The 18,632-nt window shown below is 30.9% G+C and overlaps 1 protein-coding gene across 1 annotated transcript; it reads right to left on the bottom strand.

Annotated features, from left to right (window-relative positions):
• Positions 1-4,915: 4,915 nt before the first annotated feature.
• LOC132725820 (uncharacterized) lies at positions 4,916-18,160 on the bottom strand. Its single transcript, XM_060711008.1, has 3 exons — positions 17,680-18,160; positions 10,106-10,920; positions 4,916-9,678 (listed from the first exon to the last, which is right to left on the bottom strand). Exons 1-3 carry the CDS (start codon positions 17,877-17,879, stop codon positions 4,916-4,918), a joined length of 5,778 nt encoding a protein of 1,925 aa, XP_060566991.1. The 5' UTR covers positions 17,880-18,160.
• Between the last annotated feature and the right edge of the window lie 472 nt (positions 18,161-18,632).

Below are 18,632 nucleotides of genomic sequence, written 5' to 3'. Positions count from 1 at the left end.
GCGTTGCTGTCCTACCGACAGCTCTTGTGTTTATAGTTGTGATACATGGAAATATTGTTGATTTTGAAAATGTTTAGGGTTTTGGTATAAATCTCTTTTCATCTTTATGAAGAACATGTGTAGGCATATAATTATCAACCTGTGTTTAAATATAAATAATATTCTATTTATATGTTATTTTTAGCTCTTCTGAGCACAAAGTAATTACATGTTATACATATTAATCCACACACAATAAACACAATCTCTTCCTAAATCATATTGTGGATTAATGTCAAATTTCTAAGCAATAATTCTTCAATGACCCTCTACAATCGTTATATAAATGTTTATTCTCAAAAGTTAAAAGTTTTTGTGTTAAAAGTGGGATCTTTAAAAGTTATCACTACAGAAACTAAAATTCCAAGAGCATATATATATTTTACTGGTTGTGTGAACCAGGTATCAACATTTGCCCTGTCCTTGGGTCACTTTGTTTGCCCTGTCCTTGGGCCACTTTGTTTGCCCTGTCCTTGGGTCACTTTGTTTGCCCTGTCCTTGGGTCACTTTGTTTGCCCTGTCCTTGGGTCACTTTGTTTGCCCTGTCCTTGGGTCACTTTGTTCACATATATAGTGTATAAGAAGACATGTTTATATATTCTTGTGTGAAATTACAATGCCCAGAGCTTTGATATTTGCTGATGCCATATTGGGTGGTCATTGCCCTATTCTTTTTTTATTTCAAACTTACTTCAGAATTGATCGAAATAATATAAAACAACCTTATACCATTTTTGAAATTTTTATTATATGCTTTTTTCATTGATCAAAAGTTTTGTAACTTCTCATTTTCCATTAGTAGATCTTTAATCTTGTTTGTTAATAAAATACTATTTTTAGAACAATGATAACCCTGAAAATGGCTCTAAGACAAATAAGATTTTATTACTTGAACAATACTTACTTTAATGAGAGATAAATAAATAAATTACTCATTAAAAGATAAAAAAGGCAACTCAAGATTATAAATTATTGTCACATTTTTAAGTTTATATGCATGACACATTAAGCCTTGAATAAATACTCGTTTGTTAATTTCATTTGTTCAACATTGAATAAAAAAATTAAGTCACTATAGCTGTTTTTTGTCTATATTTCATTGTCTTTTATACTGTATGGTTTATAGCAATTTTTATATTACCACATGTCTGTTGATTGTCAACTTTCCATTCAAACAACTTCTCTCATGACACCACTGGTCTGTACTGTACGAAACTTGTCAATAAGTATAAGGTTCGTAGCATGTTCCCACCCAGAGGTAGTCGGTGCGAGGCTTGGATACTATACATGTACATGACCACTCCCCCACCTTTTTCTGATAAATATTTATTTATTCAAAATGTTTTCAAAAATCAAATTTTTAGTAAAACAACAAAAATAGTTATTCTTTTAATTTAACCCAATTGATACTATAAATAAGTCTTTATTTATAGTATTATATGGATGAAATTAAAAGAAAAACTTTCTTTTGTTGTTTTACTAAAAATTTGATTTTTTTTGAAAACATTTTGAATAAATAAGTATTTGATTTAAAAAAAAAAAGGGGCCATGCATATGTATAGTATCCAATTCACGCACCGACTGCCTGTACTCCCACCCAGAGGTAGGGGCGGGGGTTTATGGTATCAGAATTTTGAATCCTGGCCTCGTACAATGTCGACCCTCTTTGAAAAAATGCATTACACCTTGTCACAATTGTTGGATCCTCTTGTAAAAATGTACAAATAGTTATGGTTTATTGAGAATATGTCCGAGTCACAGGTGCTAAAAGGGACACAAAAGTGTAATCTATAAAGCTTCTCTGAAACCACACGCCCAAAACGTATTTATATGTAGCAATGCCAATTAAACAACTACAAAGTTTGTTAAAATTAAGACTGTGCTGAAAAATTGGCGTCGCCCTACGACAATTTATTTTACATAGACTCGAGTGGGAATAGTAACATTTCAAAACTCTTAATAAGTACAAGGCCTATAACTCAGATATTATAAGTGCACACTATTGTCTGGTGAACGTCCATATACTTTGCTGAAACAACACCTTTGTGCCTTAATTGGTCCTCCCCTCAGCCTCTTTGTTGCATTGACTTGTATAGGAAACTATTTCAGACTCTACATTGCCCAGGGCTTAGATATTAATTTATAATATAATTTAATTCAGTTTGATTTGATAGGAAGCTATCATTCATACAGTTGATATGCGTAAGAATTTCGTTGATATGTGCGATGATTTCTTGGTTATATGCACTATGATACGAGGAGTACCTATTGGACGTCTAAGGGACTTACGAAATGGAAGGGGCCTGGCTGGAATCAAGAATTCAAAATGAATTTAACTTTTGATTTTATTATAATCCGAACTTCGAATGATTATTACAAAAAGAATAAAACAAAACAACTATAGAATGAAATGAATACAAGGTACACAATCATTAACATGATTATTGAACATGTACAGTAAAATCATTTTACATTTAAAATAGTACAAGACAAATTATCTTTATTAAAAGAACAGGGAATTAACACATTAAAGGGGAATAACTATAGAATGGAATGAAATTTCAAAGTACACAATCATTTACATCATCATTAAACATGTACAGCAGATCATTTAAGCATTTAAAATAGTGTACAAAAATTTGTAAAGATGCTTTATTTTATAAAAATAGGGAAATAATAATTCAAGGGAAATAACTCGCTTATTTACTAAGTGCGAAGTAACTGTCGACACCGGAATATTAAAAACAAATTTAAAATAATATTTTACTATAATTTCAAAACGCAAAAATCATAATACTTTTGATTTAAAGCTATTTGTACCATAATTATAGCACAGCACAGGTTACTTTTTACAAAACGTTGTCTATGAAAACATTTACTTAATAAATCCAAAATGTACAATTCCAATTATTATTTAACAGTGATGAAAGATTAACATGATGATGAATGCAATATTAACCCAAGCTTCTGTTAAATAATGTTCTCGCAAATTCCAAGGCTTCTGTATAGCTTAGGCAAAGAGGACCACTATGTACAGATCTTCGAAGAAAATTTACATCCCGAGGGCAGATAACTCAAGAACAAGAACTTCAATTTGTTTCACTAAAAATGTTTGTTTTATCATATTCAAAGATCATGTACCGTTTTCATTCTGCATATACGCATGTCTATATGAAAGCAAAACTTTTATTGTCCTGCCAAAAGTGGTATTCTTATCATTGTCCCGCAAACAATTGTATTTCTAAATATGGCCTCCTAAATAACTATTATTTACAATTAACAAAAATGGAAAAATAATTCTTTTCTTTTATTTTACTGTAATGAATCGTTTTTATAAAATAGAGACAATAAGAATCCCTCAAGAAAGCCCAACACGGCAAAATTGAAAATGTTGCAGACTCGGTTTGATTGAGCTTATTCATGGACGGTACTGTCAAGTGCAAACTACCGTCCACGCCTTCTAGCACCGGCTTAAGCAGAATTCAACATTTAATATGAACTGGTACAATTTTGAAATTTGAAACATCCGCAGAATTGTTCATATGGCGGTTATCATGGAACCTTCAATGTGACACGTAAGTGCCATTCCATGAAAAACGGCATATGGTCCCAAAGTAAAGAAATGCGTGTGCCCTAAACGAGAAAACAATGGGCGGAACAATTTGAAAGCGAATCAGAGGTTATGAAGCCTGCATATCACAGAAAAGACGTCAGAAGACAAATTTAAAAAGCAGGCCACATATCCTAAAGGTGAATCAACAGTATTCAAGTAAGGAATACTGGAAATATAACATCTCTGATTGAATGTACGGGGCGACTTTTTACAGCCTCCACGCGGCACACACAACGCTGATGTGGCGATAAAATAGAGAAAATAAGAATCTCTAAAGAAAGCCCCAACACGGCAAAATTGAAAAAGAAATCAAGTTGATACATGTAAATCAAGACGAATTACATACATATAATTGAAATAATATACAAAACTAAATCTAAAATAACTGTTCAAAAATATATATTCTATGTAATTTTGCAAAAACATACATGAAGTCATCATAAAAATACATATTATGTGTATTTTTCCAAAGTTAATAAATGTATAACTTGTAATCAGGAACGTATAAACATTTATGTATATATTTATTTCGGCTGTTATTAACCTGTCAACAACCTTAACTCTTAAAAGTCATGTCATTTTAATCATTGACATTATTAATAAATTACATTTAAAATTGATGTAAGCATACGTATAAGTACCAACAAAAGCTATACAAAAATAGTTTTTTTTACGAAAAGCTAATCAATATACATGTACTTATATATATCAACAATTTTGCAAAATGTATAGAAAAGTTTACATACTAACAAAATAAATCATATATATGAGATCCTGTAACTCTTTTTTATGTTTTTTTATCATAAATATAATGCTCAAATGAATATTTATCAATATTGTAAGTTCCAAAAAGCATCATTTGTAAAGATATTACAGAATATATATTTCATGTTAATAAAGGGAGGCAATTAGAAATTTATTTTCTATAAAGAATATGTCAATAATTTTTTCAATAAGAAATGAATGCATATATTTTAATGATTAATATGTGGGCAAATATTTGAAGTTCATCTTTTACATATTCTTCGATGTTTGAAAATTGTTAGAAGCATAATTATATACATACATGTATAAGTGTCGTACTAAACTTACAGGATCTTTAATTTCTTTCTAAAATTGAAAGTGTTTGATTTTTTTATTTTACATATATTTAACATTGTAGATATTTTTCAAAACATTCAGATGTTTGGGTATCTGTCACATCTGGGCAATTTTTTCAAGTGATTGATATAAGTCAATACGCTATACTCAATATTCTTTTAATTACTGTAAATCTTTAAGAGGTTCTTTTAACAGAATATTCTCGATAACATGTGCTTCAGTCTCAGACTGATCTATTAAACGTTTATAAGCTAATGTTGACTTTACAATGTTCAAATATCTATATTTATATAGAGAATTGTCATTAATTGCAACAAGCGGATGTAGTTTTGGTAACAGACTAAAATCTTCATAATCATTAAATTTGAGCAATTTCATTCTTTGATGCAAAAAGCTGTAAGAATTTGGTACTAAAATATTAAAAGATTTTCCATATTGCATAAGAAAAGAAATGGCCACAGCTTTATACAATTGATGGAGTTTAAAGCATAACTTTTTTGATGATACAATTAACTGATATGTTTTCACGCCTTCTAATCTAAAACTAGATTCCTTTTCACAACCTTTGATTATTCTAGCTTTTAATTGTGTAAATAGCTTGTTTATTTGGTACAATTTGACAACATATGGTCTTAAAAGTGTTTTAAAAACCTGGCATTTTCTTTCCATGTATTGTACAGTTTCGAAAAACCCCAGAGATTTTCTAAAAAACTTGTGCTGGTGTATAAGTAAAGCTACTCGTGAACTACAAGAAATTGATACCTTATTAAAGTAAAATGGTTCCAAAAAGCGAATGTTTAGTGAAATATTTGGTACTTCTGATGATAACGTATAACCTAGTGCCTTATCACAAAGATGGGAAGAATCTATGACAGGAACAGAAAGTGAATTTTTGAATAATTTGGAAACAAAAACTGATTCTTTCAACAAGCACCTTGAAGAGTATGGCGACAGGGGCAACGATTTTGAAAATTGAAATAATGGTTCGAAAATGTCTGTTTGTGGGAACTTATTTAGCATAGACCAGATTAACCATTCTTCAGCTTGGACATTTGGAAGCTTTAAAGCGTAATGCCCACCAACAACTGACACAATGGCGTCTTGGCGAAAGAGCTTTCCAAAATACAGTGGGGTAAAACCGTCTACACTTTGACAAGCTAATATCTGTCTGCCAAAAGCCTCTGTAATAGTTTCAAGTGTTCGAGCCATTCCATTAATTGCAAGAAAATGCACAAGTGACAATTTTCTGGACTTATTATTGCAGAAAAAGTTATAATTAAGCCATTTCTTTTTTGTATAAAACAATTCTAGTAGAAATTTATCTGTACATGTTTCCTGTGCTTTGCTGGATGGATGTTCATTACATTTAATATAATTACGTTGGTCAGATTTAAGACGAGATTGCATTGTCATAAAGAAAACATCTTCTAAAGTTACATATTCGTTTGTGACGGTGATGTTTTCCCACATGAGGATTCTGGCCGATTGAATATTACCACCTATTAGAGAATAGTGAAATATATTCAATCCATTCCCATCGGGACATTTAAATGCATATGATTTTTTATTTTGTTTGAAAATCATGTATAGAAAATTACGCAAATCAATGTAATTTAAATTAAACACCGAAACTCTATGATCATGCGTAAGTAATACATAATGCAAAGGTGATAATGATAATGGTTGGTTACATGAAATAAATGCCAATGGTTTGTGGCGGGCAACGACAAAATGCATATAAACAGTAAGAGGGTTTATGTTTCTGTTTACTAATAAACCTTGCAGTCTTTTTACATTTACATTTTTATGATAAACCAATACAGCTGTAAGAAGGTATGGACTTTTCTCCATTATATATTTTGAATTAGGCTCAATGAAGAGACGGTATTCTTGAGCAGATAATGTTTGTATTATCAAAAGCATGGAAAGTTCCCATGACGACATAATGTTTGAAAAGTTTTCTTGTTTGATATTCGCAAAATTGAAATATATGTCATAAAACGTATCATTGTCTGGCAAAACTATCATATAAGTCTTTCTTTTGTACTTCTTCATAGCAAAATCAATTGGATTATTTCCTTCGTTATCTTTATGCGATATCATAGAGTAAAAGTGTGTCTTCTGATGTTTAAGCAAGTATGACACTATAAGGTAATGACCATTTTTTAAACAATAGTGTAATATATTTCTACCAAAACCATCACGGGCATTAAGAGAATGGTTTGATATCTCCAGCAAATAGCGAAGTGTATGTAATGATAGCGCATGCGATTCCATTTCTGGACTGCTTACAACGCTATCAAACTCTTTTAAAACTAAATAATGTGTTATTCCACGTCCATTATAGTCTTTTATGTCCAGAACTGGCTTCTTGAAATAATCAGTTAGGTAATACATGCTTAGGTATTGGCCAGAAATTGCGGATGTGTGAAAAGCAGTAGAGCCATTTAAGGCCAATGTATCTATAAGTGAAAAATGTTTATTTTTTGATAAAAGTGTTCCTTTTTCAGACAAAAAAAGAAAAAGAAAATTTCGGTTAGCAACAGCATAATGAATTGGGTAATTTCCAAAGCTATCGGGATGGTTCCAGTTCACACCGAGGCTATTGCCGATAACATGAGAATAAATTTGGTAACCTGGAGCAAATATAGCAACAACATGTGATACTGAACCGCCTTGAGGACATTTCTCTATTAAGTAAGTGTCTATTAACTCAACATCATTTAGATGGTTTGGAATTTTTCCACATCTGTCCGAAGCTATTCCTTTGTTTATTAGTGGGTAAAGTTCAGTACGGTTAAAGCGAACAATTGCAAGCGCCGCAGTGAACCCAAATGCATCATAACACTTTCGTGCTTCTTGATACGTATCATGTAGATATTTTGCTACATCATTTGAACCAGTTTTGATTGCTATCATAAGTGGATTATGTTTAAAAACAATCCACCAAATATCTAATGGCACAATTAGGCGTAATGTAACAGAATCGTTTGGAAAAGTAGCAAAACCATGTTCAATAAGCCGAAAATGATCTACCTTTGTTATATTTTGAAAAGCATCAGAAGAAAGTTTGTCGGAAATACATTCAAACGTAAATCCATTCGATACAAGCCATTCCGCTACATGGATATGATTTTGTTTAGAAGCATAATACATACATTCATAGAGAAATGTTTTGGAATGAAGATTCTTAAACTGTTTGACTACATTTAAATGGCCATTCTCACATGCAACATGGCCAGCATTCAAACCCAGACTATTTTTTACATGAATTAAAGAATGATTATTTGTCAAAATATAATTTACAGTTGAAATATGTCCATGTTGCGATGCAATATGCAACAAACTATATCCTGAATAATAATACAACTTCATCATTTCTAGCTTACTGAATACATCGTAAGAATTTATCAACATTTGACCTTTAACAATAAAGTTTAAATTTGCACCTTTGCTATGTAAAAGTTTTAACTGGTCAGTATGTCCTTTCGCTGCTGCCACAAATGATGGTGTTACATTTCCTTCACTTAAACCATTGACGTCTTTGAAATGATGTATCAATAACTCTAGAGCCTGAGTACTTGGTGTTTTCCAAATTAATTTATGTAAAACAGGATCCTTTAGTAATCCATTACGATCCAAAAATGTTGACGACAGAAACCTTTTTCTTAAAGCTGAATTACCAGAGTTTGTAACATGGATCGCTAAATTAACAATATTTTTCCTTTCATTTCTAAACATCATGCTGAACAAATATTTAGATATTAAAGCATGCCCATTCTGAAGAGATATTCGATAATTATCATTGTGTTTATCAATCAACCAAAGATACAAAGCTTGGTGAGAAATTCGAATATCCCCATTTATTCTAAGGAAGAAGCTTAAGGACTTAAAATATAGATCAAATTCATCCACTGTTAATGAAAGTTTTGAAGATTTAAGAATGGTGAAAATTTCTGACTTTGAAATAGGTTTCATTGCGGAACAAATGATCTCCAATATTAATTTTGGAATACTGTAAGATGTATCACCAAACTGCCTACCGAAATTGATATCATAGATGTCGCCTAGATCTGCAGGAAAGTCTGGGACGGTTTCAGTATCATTGTTATCGATAATCCATTTTAAAGCCTGGATGATATAAATGAAGTGTCCTTCACTTTTATGGACAAGTTTGTTTATAACGTCTTCTTTAGTGTTTTCAGGAAATGTTTTTTGAATAAAAAACCTTATGTCCTCTATATTTCTTGAGTCATTTGAGTACAAATATTCAAACTTCATTTTTCTGAGCGATTTTAGATTTGTGATATTTCTAGAAGTAATAAGAAATTTCAGCCATTTTGGAAGCTGCTTAATTCTATTTGACAAAAGACTTAAAATCGAATTTCTTCCATAGCTCTCACATTCGTCAATTGCATCTACAACTACAATCCACGGTGTATCTGTGACACTAGATAACTGTTTCAGTGGTATAGTTACGCCCTGATCAAAGCAAGCTTCTGGTTCTTTGTTACAATTCTCTCTGTTAAACAAAATGTGGCTCTCAGGCAACATTGATACTATGTTACCATATTCTGCACTTCTCTTTGAGAAAAATCCAACAAGTCTGCGTATAAATCGTTCTGGAAAATGAGTGCTTCTAACATCAAACTTACATACATGAAATGCAACAATGTGTTTATGAATTTCTTTGTCTATATTCATTGACTTAGGACATAATAGTTTTGAAACAAAAGCAGATTTACCGTAACCCATTTCAGCAACAAGTACAATACCATGGTTTTTACTGCTGTTAGAATTAAACAGATCGTGTTGCAATCTTTCCATTAACCATTGACGACCAACAAGTGCCTTGTGCTCATTCAAATACCCCAGGAGTGGAAGATCTTGAGAAAACGGTACACTGTATTGTTCTGACATGCATTCTGCAAAACAAGATTGAACATTAACAAGATATACGCGCCTTGATAGGAGCTTTTGTCAAGAGCTGTAAGTTCCTCGAATAAGATATCATTTAAGATCACATAAAGCAGGATGCATATTTTCCAAAGATGGTAAAGGAAACTATTATGTTAGTGATAGACAAACAACAAGTCACACTATTGATGACCACTTTAAGAGGCATACAATACAATTTAATAGAACGTCGATTTTTTTTAACGTTTAATATCAATGGTCAAAATGGCGAATTATTTATTATATAATGCATATATGGCAAATTCACACAAGGTAAACTGATATACGACCAAACATACCTAGAAGGTTTATCAATGAAGAAGAGTTAATTAAATTTGAAGACAAAAAAATATTCAAACTTTATCTATAAATATGTATCACTAAAGTAAAATATACCTCGATTTTGAAAATCGTCATTTGTTGATTCATGCTCAATATGTTTGAAGACAATTTTCCCTAACATGAGTATAGTGACTATTGATAGCAAAACTGAAAAAACTACAGTAATCAATGTTTTGCAACTAGGGACACGTGATTCGTTTCTTTGAAACAACTTGTTCATGTCTATTCTGAATTGTGTTAAATCTTTTTGAATGATTTCAGCATCTCTCCGTAAATCATCTTGCCCTTTAATCAAGTTGTCCTGGCTTTTCTGAATGTCCCCTTGCCTTATATGTAGAATGGTATTATGTTCTTGTAGGTTTGATGCATTTAATTCAATTTCATGCATTGTAGACCCGTGCTGTGTTACAAGATTTTGAATGCCAATCATCCATTTTTCTATCTGGTATCCTTGCTCAATGTTCGAAAGGTCTTTGATGCAATTTTGTACATTAATATGACATTGTACATCCGGGTTTTGCAACAAATCCTTTAAAACATCAAACACTCTTCTTTTCTCTAAGTCAGATGCTTTTAGAGAAGTGTTATGGGCAAAATATTGATTTCTGAATTGTCGGATTTTCTGTATGATGAATGGTTTTACGTGAAACTGTTGTGAACAATTTTCCCAGATATAACATGCAGTTGACATATCTTTAATGTCAATGGCATCATTTTGCCCATTTTGCCATCCAGCTGGAATATAAATTTCAATAATGTTTGTATATCCATTTGGCCATGTCCAAGAATGCTTACATTCCCAAGAAACATTCGATGACTTTCTTGTTTTTAGTAGTAAAATTCGCCAATGATTACACGTCTTGCACCATCTGAAAGTTAAAAAAAATAGTCAAAAAAATACACACGTTTTAATTGCTTAGTCTCGAAATAGTAAAAATTTATAATTACAATGATTTAATGATCAATTCCTAATTTTCATATTCGTTTTATTCATCTACCTTTCGGTTGATCTTGGCCAAAGAGACCTGAATATTGAGCTGAACACTATGCCTCAACTTTTGTGCACAGTTATATCTCAATCCCTTAATGTAATGACAAGCTTTACTTTCTAACCTATTTGGCATTGGCCTTGAAATGTACTAAATGTGTCTACTCAATTTGCCACGGAGGTCAACGATAAATTTCTGCCTTCATTTAATTTCAATAAGTAATGTGCTATAAATATCTATGCATTTATCCAACATAATTAATACTTTGTGTAACTTCCCTTTATCATATTTGATAATTTTGCTCTTATCATTCATTATCTCATAATAACAGTGTTGGTGCACATAACTAATATCAGCTGTATAGATAAACTTCTTGTGAATAAACCAATGCTATAATTAATTTTCTGTTAAAGTTATGTACAATCTTATGTTTAAAAAACTCAACACCAGGCCTGGGGAAATCATTAATTGTTATCATTTATTTTTAATTGATTGCCTGATCATTATTTGATTACCTTGCCCAATATTGATTATATTAACTGTAATTAATCAATTACAGCTTAAATTCAGTCAGATATTATGATAACAATTTGATTGAAATTGATTATTTTCAGATTAAACAGGAAACTATTGAATTTGAAAGAATGCCATTCCTTTACATGATACAGTTTAAATTTTGTATAAAAGTTATACAGTAAAAAAACCCTCAAATAAAATTACCATCGGGCTGGACCAAAGTGGTCTTTATTGCGAGTTGGCCTTATTTGTGAATATTCTTATCATTGCTAACATATATTATGTCCATGGTCTATTTTAGTCATTTAGTATGAACAAATAATATGTATTTTAACCTACATATACAATATAAAAGACACTATAAAAGTGACCTACATATACAATATAAAAGACACTATAAAAGTGACCTACATATACAATATAAAAGACACTATAAAAGTATGCTATCATATTTTTAAAAAAATCTCTTTGGTCTGACTTCAAATTTTCAATATCAATTATTTACATAGCCACCTATTAAATAAAAAAATAATTATTCACAAGATAAATGTGCTGGAACCACTATAACATTTACCTTCTGACCTTTTCGAAAACCTAGCTAAACACCGTTTTCCGGTACGTTACGGATTTAGCTCTGGGGAATTACACCAAATGAAGTACATAACACAGTTACATGATATTTCTATTTTTCTATCATTATTTTACCGTTTAATGTGAAAAAATTGATGTTTTTGAAAATTATCAATATTCCTTTAATATCTATTGCATTTTTTTCAAAAAGATAAATTGTTTATAATGAAAATCAATTAATATAAATCCGTGATTAAATTAAAACAGACATAGTGGAATCTTCCATAATAAATAAGGTTATTTTCTGCGTAAACTTGTGTATTTACTTTAGTTTTTGTATGGAATTTTCCATACAATATATTTATTTATTATCTTATAAAGAAATAACTGTTTTATTTCAATTCAATTTTTTTAAAAAAATGCCGAAAACATCGAGTTCGCTATTACACTCCATTAGGTGAATTCCTCAGAGCTATGTACAGAAAGTACCGGAAAACGGCGTTTAGCTAGGTTTTCGAATTCGTGAAGCCCACGGCTAGCCGGTATTACGTTAGGATTTTACTGAGAAACAACCTAAAACTCCGAATCCATCCAAAAGTTTAATCGAAGCTTGGCTTCCAGCTTTCTACAAAATTTATCTGTCAGGACTGGAATCCAAAATTATTTAGCCAATCAAATTTAATCTTACATAGCGTCAAAAAACCTTAAATTTTCACGCCATTTTTAAAAAGCAGCAAGTATTGTTTTGAGTGCAAAGATATAATGATGATTAAAATGTTTGTTTTCATGAATTCTTTTCAATAAATCATATTTACACTGACTTTTGATTTAGCGATTTCACCTGTTTTCTCTGTAGTAAGTTTTCGTTTGGTTAGTTAACATAAGTGTACATCTGGTTCTGTGCATTTTTTTCTTTTTCTTTTTTTTCCGGTCATTTTATCCTTTCCGGTATTTAGGGTTGGGGGGGGGGGATCCCGGGATCCGGGACCCGGGATCCGGGATAGTATTAGATATATAGAGAAAAGGAATAAACTATATTTGTGTTGATTATTGTCGTAATGAAAGGCGATTAAACGATATTTTTTTATTTTTTATTGTATGTAATGAATGGTAAATTAATTTAACTTAAGATTTAAATATATTTAGAGCTATTTATTAACAAACTTAAAATGCGGAAATCGCAATACTTGTAATTATATGCCTAATTGAAAAAAATCAAAGTTTTTGTTAATATAATATTTGGCTAAATTTTATGTTAATGTATTTAAATATTAGTTTTAGAAAAGATCATAAGATATACTTAACATAATTGATAACAAAAAAGATTTTTCCATCAGAATTGATTTCAAAGTGCTGCAGCTTCTTAATGGAGTGAGATAGAGTCAAATGCTTTCAGCGTTTCTTACACGTTACCTTATGATCGATATGGGGTCATTTTTAGCCTGTCACAAGTCCAAAATTTTCTTGGCGATGAGGGGGACTGCCGCCCCCTTCAAACCCCACAAACAGAAGGGGGCACATCCCACTTCTGGCACCCTCCTGATGTATCTTTTGGTTGGGGGCCGCGCGCAAGAAGTGGTCACTTTTTTAAACAACTTTTCTCAACCAAAAACAAGTGTTGGGGGCCTAAATAAGGCATTTTTTCACCATTTGAGACAACAAAAAAAGGGAGAAAAAGGGGGATGAAAAAGGCGTTAAAAGGCGTGTATATCGCGTTATGGGTTAATACGATCCCGGCTTTTCTGAATATGATATGGCAGTGGTTAATTCCCGGGATCGCTATATATCTAATACCATCCCGGCTTTTCTGAATGTGATATGTTAGATCAAAGATATCCTGTTTAAAATAGTGTACACGTATGGTAATGATTTCATAGGGAAAATGATAATCTGTCCTATTGAAACGTTTGCTTTAATATTTTTAAAGGTACAATATACTCATATATTGATAGGAGAAAAATTATTTGAACATTACAAGTCTGATTCTGTGTCGATGACACCGAGAACAGGTTGTCAATGCCCGGGATTACTATATGTTTAATACGATCCTGGATCCGGGCTTTTCTATAGGCGATCCCGGGATTTTCCCCCACCGGTATTTAGTGTATGTATTTACTCTGTTTACATGCATCTTCATATATACTACTAGCTTTTTTAAAAGCTAACCTTAAATACCTTAAGCATAATAACAGTTTTCACACCTTGTGAAATCAAGTGCCATGCCAAAGAGCAGTCACGCAGATCATAACAGCAAATTTAAGATCTAGATAGGTGTTGACTTTAATATCAGAGGTCTCAATAGTTGGGTCAAAATAAGAATAAAACAGAGACTTATGACTGAATCTGGTGGTCCTAAAAGTGGATAAGAGGGGTGGTCTTAATTCTGGATCATGTAACCATTGACAGAAATAACCTTTTAAAAATGGTCTTAAGAAGGGGAGATCTTGGTTCCAATGTTGCCTTAAGTAGGAATTCTACTGTACATTGAGAATGTAGAACAAAACCCCACACGTCAAAACCACACACTTCAAAATTTTATAGAGTGGACAAAACACCACACATGAATTTTATAGAGTGGACAAAGTCCCACACCTTTAATTTTCCAGAGTGGACATAGCGCTACACTTTCTACTTATTTGTCACCATACAATTCATATGACTTTGAAGAAAAGATTTACTAAAGTTTAATATAGTTACTTTAATTATTTTACATAGCTCCTCTGATCATGAAAATAAATGGTATCTTAAATTTTATTTCAGTATACAATGCAATATGATTGCATGATAAAACACTATACTTAATGAATATTACAAACTGTTAAGTAAAGATCAAAGAGTAAACTAAAATATTTCAAACTGTTCAATAAAAATCAAAGGGTAAACATTCATTAATCTAAGTGTCAACAATGTTGATTATTTTATTGTCAATCAAAAGTCTATACAAATTAATAATTAAGGTGTGGGGTTATGTCAACTCTATAAAATCAAAGATGTGGGGTTTTGTCCACTCTATAAAATTCATGTGTGGGGTTTTGTTCAATCTATAAAGTTTTGAGGTGTGGGTGTTTTGACGTGTGGGATTTTGTCCGTTTTCACAATTTTACAATTCATTTATTCACTCAGATCATACAAACATGACAACATGAGGTAATAATACAATTACGTGTACATAATAAATGAGGCTTCAGAATCAGACAGTATCAAAATAACATGATATATAAATTGTTAAAATAAATATTGTGGGAGAGTCAGTATTAAAACAAATACTTCAATAGGGATCTTCACAACATTAAATTTATAAATTTTTTGGCTCATGTGAATCTGAATATAATTTCTTTAATAAATAAACAATTTTTTTTGTAATCTGGAAGGTTAACATCAGTGTTCATAAGTATATCAATAGAATGTATATTATGTTTCGGTTTCAAAAAACGTTTCCTGCCGATATCAAAACACACTCAAAACTATAATAGAATTCATCACCAATGGATCTATGACACAATGTACAGACACACCTGTTAAGTTCGATGTTGTTCCAACTTCCGGTTTCTACTGGCAATTTGTTATTTCTTGTTCTAAATTTTATCATGTATTGTAAAAATTTTGATGGAATTTTTACAAGATATGTTTCAAAACAAAAATTATGTTTGAATTGTTTATAATTTGTGCATTTACTAGAATTCTCAATATCAGAATACCACTTATTTAAAAATAAATCTGATAATTTTTGTTTGACTGACATCGTTAACCATTTATGGCTATGAAATTCATGGTTATGCCAAATGTTATACAGTCCACATTCATACAAAATATTCTGAACAAATTTTTTTCCACTGAAATCTTAATTTAGATACAGTCTGGGAGTTATTAAAATTATTTAAAAAATACGATATATTAAACACGGTAACTTGTTCTGTCGTGGTATGACTAAGTCAGACCAATATGATATAATTCTACATTTAATTTCAATAGATAGTGGTTTAATACCAGTTTCACCGTAAACCATACAATTTGATGTACTTGACTTTAAACCTAGAATATATTTTAAAAATTTAAACTGTACTCTTTCAATACAATCAATATTACCAAAACCCCATATCTCACATCCGTACAGTAGGACAGGTTTTACAATTTTGTTAAATAAATTTATTTGCATGTCAATTGGCAATTCTAACATTTTACAAATTTTTATAAGACTATACATAGCTTTGGACCTCTGTTTCACAATACATAATTTTGCTTTGAAAAAGGACCCACTTCTACTGAAAAGAATACCAAGATACTTATACTCGTCTACAACTTCTAAAAGTTCATTTCCGTAAGCAAAATTATATGACATGCGTCGTCCACTTGTAAAAACGAAAATTTTAGTCTTTGTTGTATTGAGCGTAAGTTTCCAGGTATCACAATAGTTTTTATAAATATTCAAACCATGTTGTAAGTCATCTTTTGTATCAGCAAAAAATACAGTATCATCTGCGTACAATAAAAAGAACAGTTTTAAATAGTTAAAAGCACTATCCTCTAATCGTGATTGCTACATGTTGCACCGGAAACATTATTGTAAGTAAAATATTCATATAAATCATTTAAATACAATGAAAATATAATCGGTGAAAGATTTTCACACTGACGTACTCCAATATTACATATGAAATAATCATTCATATTACCATTAACACGTACACATGACAGATTTACCCAATTTCCTTATTTTTTTCAATGTTATGTATTTTATATTCTTTATGACTTTGTTTTAATGCATTTTTTTACTCATGACTTTTAAATTTCAAATTTGTTTTGTTTTCATTTGTTTTTCTCAGTTTATACAAATATTTAGCTCTGTGAAAATCACGTCTAGTAGATTTACATTTATCATTAAACCAATGTTTAGAACCAAAAATTGATTGTAATCAATTATCAATCAATTACTCAATTAACCTTGCTTCATACAAAAACAACAATTTTAGCTTTGTACGATATTCTTTACAATAGAATGACTTGCACAAATGCAGCACCAAATCCTTTCTTCAAAACAACAACAACAAAAAACCCACAAACAACAACAACAACAAAAAAACAACAACAACAACAACAACAAAAAAAAACCCCGGCACAAATGCTCATAATCACAATTCACAATAGTGAACATTTCATTAAAAGCCACCATTCATTACAACTAAATGACCAGTATTCAATTTAATTTGTATTTTATTTCTTCATATTATCCTTTGATCCTTTGATCTCTTCTTAGTGTGACCTTGATTTAAAGGACCTTAATATTTTACCTTACGATGTTAAAAAATTCATCACAAGTTATATAACATTCCCTTTATACTTGTTTGTGAAAACTTATGAAAATGGTTATCTATTATGTCAATATTGGCCACTGTAGAAAAAGTGATCACTATCATATGTGTAACATAAAACCTTTAAGTTTAAGATAAATATAAAGGATTGTAAAATTACGTTAAAATAGAATAAACTCCTCAGATAGGAATTAATCTATTTTTTTCAAAATGAAAGGTTGAAAGAACAATAAATTTTACTTACTTATTAAAGTCATATTTATAATTTCTACTGCACTCTCGACTGCATGGAGGATTACCGGCTAAATTCTTATAAATCTTGTGATACGTTTTACAAAGTCCTTCTTTTGTGTAACTCTCCAATGTTTTCCCTACATATGCAAAACCTCGATAAATAGAAACGAAATTTTGATGTTCGCTATCTGTCATCAGTTCTGTGTCCATTGTATTTTAAAAACGAAATAACAATAATCAAATGTACAAAGTCCTTTATACATTCGGATCAACTTACCTATCAAAAATGAACAATGACGTGAACACGTGACGGTTATATAGATAAAATGGTGTATAAATTAAATCATAGCAAATAATGTAACATTAAATTTTGGATAACCAAAATAAATTAAATCATTGCCTATAATGTAACATTAAATTTTGGAAAACCGACATAAATTAAATCATTGCCTATGATGTAACATTAAATTTTGGAAAACCGAAATGTAGAGTATTTCGTTTAGATATGATAAAGATGACCAGCCAACTGAATGAAATATGAATTATAATAAATAAATAACTAAGATTAGAATTAAATTAAAAAAAAACCCATTTCCCATACGGGAAATAGAAAAATGTGTACGTTCAATGTAGTTCAAAAGAGGACGAAAAATATTGTCAAACATAATTTTAGAATATTTAAACAAATCCATGGCTATGATTGAAAATTCCGAAACGAAAAGTAAGTTGACCATTTCTGTCCGTTCACAGCCTGCTCTAAGCCAATCAGAATGGAGTATTTACTACGATAACAAAACGGACGACGAAGACCTCAAAAAGGGGTGGTAGATAGATAGATAGATTTATTTCGGCAAAGGAAGCATATATACATAGTTGACAACATAACATAGGATAAACTAATGAGCATTATTAAATACTATATCACATACGAGAAAACTATGACATGCTCACCAAAACCAAGGA

The sequence above is a fragment of the Ruditapes philippinarum genome, unplaced genomic scaffold, assembly GCF_026571515.1.
Source record: "Ruditapes philippinarum isolate M1 unplaced genomic scaffold, ASM2657151v2 ctg1358_1_1_1_1, whole genome shotgun sequence".
Classification (NCBI taxonomy): domain Eukaryota; kingdom Metazoa; phylum Mollusca; class Bivalvia; order Venerida; family Veneridae; genus Ruditapes; species Ruditapes philippinarum.
This window is presented reverse-complemented; position numbering and strand designations above follow the sequence as displayed.

Bases quoted from the DNA above. Each gene is read 5' to 3' on its own strand.
- LOC132725820 (XM_060711008.1), bottom strand. From the start codon at position 17,879: ATGGACACAGAACTGATGACAGATAGCGAACATCAAAATTTCGTTTCT. The intron at 10,921-17,679 runs GTAAGTAAAATT...TTTAACTTTCAG, and splicing joins TATAAATATGACTTTAATAA to ATGGTGCAAGACGTGTAATC. The intron at 9,679-10,105 runs GTATATTTTACT...CTTGTTTTGCAG, and splicing joins TGACGATTTTCAAAATCGAG to AATGCATGTCAGAACAATAC.